Source organism: Echinops telfairi, unplaced genomic scaffold (genome assembly GCF_000313985.2).
Source record: "Echinops telfairi isolate 266 unplaced genomic scaffold, ASM31398v2 ScPeMD7_15;HRSCAF=58, whole genome shotgun sequence".
NCBI lineage: Eukaryota > Metazoa > Chordata > Mammalia > Afrosoricida > Tenrecidae > Echinops > Echinops telfairi.
This window is the reverse complement of record NW_022103912.1, coordinates 11,635,262-11,640,243: the sequence shown is the minus strand read 5'-3', so window position 1 is coordinate 11,640,243 and position 4,982 is coordinate 11,635,262. Positions and strand designations below refer to the sequence as shown.

At 44.4% G+C, this 4,982-nt stretch overlaps 1 protein-coding gene across 1 annotated transcript in view; it reads right to left on the bottom strand.

Moving 5' to 3' along the window:
• Nucleotides 1–4,982, bottom strand: part of MGAT5 (alpha-1,6-mannosylglycoprotein 6-beta-N-acetylglucosaminyltransferase) — a 416,629-nt gene that overhangs the window by 141,161 nt on the left and 270,486 nt on the right. Inside the window, exon 9 of the mRNA XM_045287418.1 lies at nt 4,199–4,332. Within this exon, the coding sequence (XP_045143353.1) occupies nt 4,199–4,332 (134 nt within the window). The remainder of the gene's footprint in view (nt 1–4,198; nt 4,333–4,982) is intronic.

Genomic DNA, 4,982 nt, shown 5'->3' with positions numbered 1-4,982 from the left:
AAAAAAAAAAAAAGGAGTACACCCAGGACGTTCCATAGAAGCCCGGATGGCAAGACTTAGTTTCTTGTACTTTGGACAGGGTATTAGGAGGGATCACTTCCTGAAAAGAACACCGTGTTTGGTAAAGCAAAAGGTCAGCCAAAAAAACAAAAAAAAAAGATCCTCCACAAGACAAGTTACACGGTGGCTGCTACAATAGGCTCAAGCACAGCAAGCATCGTGAGGCTGGCACAGAACTGGGTAAGGTTTCCCTTTGGTGTACAAGGAGATGCTATGAACTGGAACCAACCTGTAGCCATTATATAATCTCCTGTCAACTTCAACCAAGGGGTGGAGTCTAGCCTGTCAATGAGGTCACAGTCAATGATGCCTCTGGGTGGGCATGGCCTACTCCTGAGGATTCTGGGAACTCCTACCTTCCTCCCCTAGAGGCGGGGCACACTATCTTCTCTCTGCTACACATTCCTGTTGACAAGGCACATGGAACCACGCTGATGGCAGCCAGAGCCCTGGAGATGCTTCCACAGCCACTGGACCCAGAGGACTTTCTACCCACTGGCCTGTGATCTTGCTGCACTTGGCATTATTGCAGGTGCTGCATGAGTCTGAAGAGGATCCATGGGCTAATAGACTTATGAGCTAATATCGAAATTATGGACTTGGCTGGGATGTTTTATGGATTCATAATTACTTCTTGATATAAAGTTGTCTCTTACACATATATGAGTATCTCTGGATTTGTTTCTCTAATCAGTCCAGACTAACACACAACTAGACAACACTTAACAACTACACCTTCTACACCTCTCCCTGTACTTCCCTCCTCCAAGGTGATCATCGGAATTAGTTCATTATTCACCCTTCCACTGTTTCTTCTGACGTAATAAACTGACGCACTCCCACACGTACACACACCCCCTTTCTATCCTCCTTCCTTACAGAGAGGGGAATACGTTTATACATTGGTCTACACCTGGATTTCCATAGCAAGGGAGACACTCCTTATCCCTCTCTCCAGCGACAGTATCTTACTGTAGTGCAATACATTTGCAATACAGTAAAGTACTTTTTTTTTATGTTTCTGGTGAATAATACTAAAAGTATGTTTTTTCTATTTATCATTTAATTGGGGGTTCTTACAGATATCATAACATTCCATAGTTCAGTCACATCAAGCAGTATTGTACGATTGCTGCCACAATCAGTTTCAAAACATTTTCTTTCTTCTTGAACTCCTTGATATCAGCTCCTCTTACCCCCTCCCTCAATGCAGTACTTTCCTGTGAATCCCTATCCACCAGTGCTGTTAACAATATCTAGATTACTTTTGGCCATTCCCTACTGGAAACAGAGGACATACCATTTTCGTATGGTTGCACCTGTATCTTTGGGAAAGGTGCACAAACTTTGGAACTGCTCATTTTAAAAAAGCAAGATGCATAGACAGTTTTGCTAGAGTAAGACAAGTACTCACCCAGAGGAGAGTATTCCAGGCCCACTGCCAGGGTAGCAGACAGCCTGCTTTTCCTGGTATCACCCACATGATAGCTATGCTGTGGCATTTTCGCCAATTCAGTTTATGAGACATAGCATCGTAGTGTAGTTTTACATGCATTTCTCCCATCGTGTTTGACGTAATACTGGTTTCATTTGTTTGGGGCCACGGATTTATCTTCCCTTATATTTGTAGCCTTTGCCCACTTTCCATTGGATTTTAGATTTTTTTCTTCTCAATTTTTAGAATTTATGGAATAGTGATATTAACCCTCTGCTCTGGTATCATCTGTGCATGGTCTTATTTATTTCCTTATTACAATGCAACTATTATTTCGTGTTATTTTTGCTATCATCACAATGCAGCTCTTTTCATTTTTAAGTCAAATGTGTCAAAAACCAAAACCAAAACAAACTCCTCTGTCATGCTGGCTGAATCCTGCATCATAATTAAGAAAGTTATCTCCACATAAGGTTCAAATGGAATTACTCTATGGTGGCATGCTTGGACAAGCCCCAAGGTCTGTAGTTCAAACTCACCAGTTGCTCCTAAGGAGAATGATGAGGTTGCCTGCTCTTGCAAGTATTTATAGCCTTGGCAATCCTGAGCTGGAATTAACTAAACGACAGTGGGATTTGGGGTTCGATTTTAAGCAGCGAGATTCTTTTAGTTCAATCACCCAACACAGTGGAAATCCTCCATCCATCATGGATGGAATAGATTTGCAGGACGCAGACTCTCAACCCTCTGGAAACATTTCCCAGCAAAGTACCTGATGGGCACATATGCATCATGCCATTCAGGAAGTTAGGGCCATCAGGGGTAGAGTTTGCAATGCGGTCCCCTGACAAGTACAGGCCACTTCTTAGACTCATTTGTCCCAATTCACTCAGCATAATCAAGCCACCCGAAAACTACTGAGCATACTTCACTGTGCTGACAGCCATCTGCCATTGAATACACCTGTGTGAGTCTGGGTACTTTGAAGAAACAAATCCACAAAAACCCAGTATAAGAGAGAGTTTTACATAAAGGTTAAGTGCGCATCAATAAAAGATCCCAACCCAGTGCTGCCCAAGCCCACAAGTCCAACATTAATCCATTAACCCATATGTCCAACAACAATCCACAAGGTCCTCCTCCATCTCACAAAACACACACAATGATGCCGCCTGCAGGAGGAAAGCCGAGTCAGTGAACGTGTAAACATCTCAGCACTGGCATGGGTCTCCACAAGGCTGTTCCAGCACCCAGGGATACATTGGGGTAGGTCCATGTGGCTTCTCCTTGGGAATGTTTTGAAGGAAGTCAGCCTTACAAGCTGAAGCAGGGAACTGGCTAAGGCACTCTGGTCTGACCATCAGAAAGCAAGAGCCCCGAGAACCATTTATCTCTCTGCCCTTCAATTAACCCCACATGTATTTATTGGCCAGGTTGGCACAATAACCTAACCAACTCAACACCCAATGCAAGGCTACCCGAAAGACTGTGTCCTGGGGACCGGGTGTAGTAGCAGAATGATTCAGTCCCAAGAACAATGCTTATCATGTGTATAATGCCTATGGCTTGCTCTCAGATCCCTCCAAGAAAAAAAAAATTCCAGGTACAAAACAAATTTTAGGTAAAAAAAAAAAAAAACGCTCTTCCATTTTCTTGACTCTTTCTTAATTCTCCCTTCCCAGACCTAAAATACCAGGATTAGGTCAAACTACTTTTTATGGCCCTTTTACTGAGTCTGGGGCCAGAGTCACCTTCAGGGGGCTGCATACCTGAAGGAAGGGCAACCACATGGTGGTCCTCCAAGACATGGGTCCCCTGGGTCTGATTCAACAAAGGAAACAGTCACAGGTCAGAAACGAATTCTCTGAGAGCAACGACTGAGTGGAGAGTGGCATTCTAGTCAGTTGAGAAGACGGGCATTCCTCACACTGACCATCCAAGTTCACTCCTCCACTTCATTTCCCCCAGCAGACACCACGCCACCCATCAGGAAGATTATGGTTGGCACCAGCACTACCAAACTTGGTTCTGTGATTATCACAGGGCTCCATGACGTAGTCAGAAGATGAAAACCAAGGGAAAGTAAGCTCTCTGACTATAGAACATCGGTCTATAAAAATGGAAACAGTTTAAGAACGCTGGCTCACCATCATCTCTGGGGGGTTCTACCCCCACGTTATCTCACATGACAATGACTGCTATTGACCCCAGTAAAGTCAAGTCGGCAAGGCAGGGCCACATTTCACTCGGGGACCAGTACAGTATGAAGCAGAGTTTAAAATGAGTCCGCTTTTTAAAAGCTATTTTTTTAAAAAAGAAAGGTTTGATACTTAAAATAATTACAGTTTAACCATTTGGAAATAAGAGTCTTGAATAGCAGAAATCACACCTACCCAACAGCGGTGGCACCGCCCTTGCTAGAGCATGCCGCTCCAACACGAGCCCACAGTCCCTTCCCCACTGCTTTCTCTTGATCCTTCCCAGTAAGCTTTTTCCCTGCACAGCATCTCCAAAGTGGTTCACATACCGCTTCCTTGGCCTTGCAATTCCAATACAAGGAATTCCACTCATTCCAAGCAAAACGGCCATGGGTGTTCATCTCAATAGGCAAGAGTCCCAAGAATCACAGTCCAAATGGAAGTAGGTGAAACTCCGCCACCTTGGGGGCATTCTACAAAGCAGACATAAAACATGCATACTCACGAAACATGGTATAAAACTGCTGTGGGTTTAGATTCCATTTCCCCCAGGGGGTCTTGTGGCCCTTGGACTGGGCATAATTAGCATGATTGAACTCGGGCTCCGTGCCAAATGAGTCCAAGACTCGGAGCATGCACCTGGAAGGGGGAAAAAAGATGAGATTAAAATGACAACCTTTACCCCGAAGTTCAAAAAGTCAATCTCTAGCCCTCTCTCAGAGACTACCAAGAGTAGACAAGTGGTTTTAGTTGGAAATTATAACAGGGCGGGAATTGGGAGATTTTAATAGCTTGCCTATCACTTACATGTGTGACATGAGCATTTCAGTCAACATATACAGCGACCATTTCCTTTAGGTGATGTAGCCAACGCAGAGATGGGTTTCTCAAATACCAGTTCAAATAAGAGCATTGTGAAAGCGAGAATTTGTACTTTTATTTTAGCTGGTATGGTGGCATCGTGGTTACAACGTCAGCGGTTCGAAACCACCAGGTGCTCCTTGGGAGAAAGATGGGGCTTTCTACTCCTGTAAAGTGTTACAGATCCTACACAGACAGGGGCAGTTCTACCCCTATGCCTGTGAGTCAATTCTGACATAGGGTTTGCAATGGCTGAACTTCTGGTGGTCTACTGCCAGGTCTTTCTCCCACCCTGCCTCTGGCAGCCAAGCAATAACCATTTTCACTATCCAAGGCTGAGCACACGGGCCAGTGTTTCCTGAACAGTGTTTGAAGAAATCAAGAACTACCATTTCTGGAGGTCCTGTTCTGCTTAAAGCTTCTGGCAC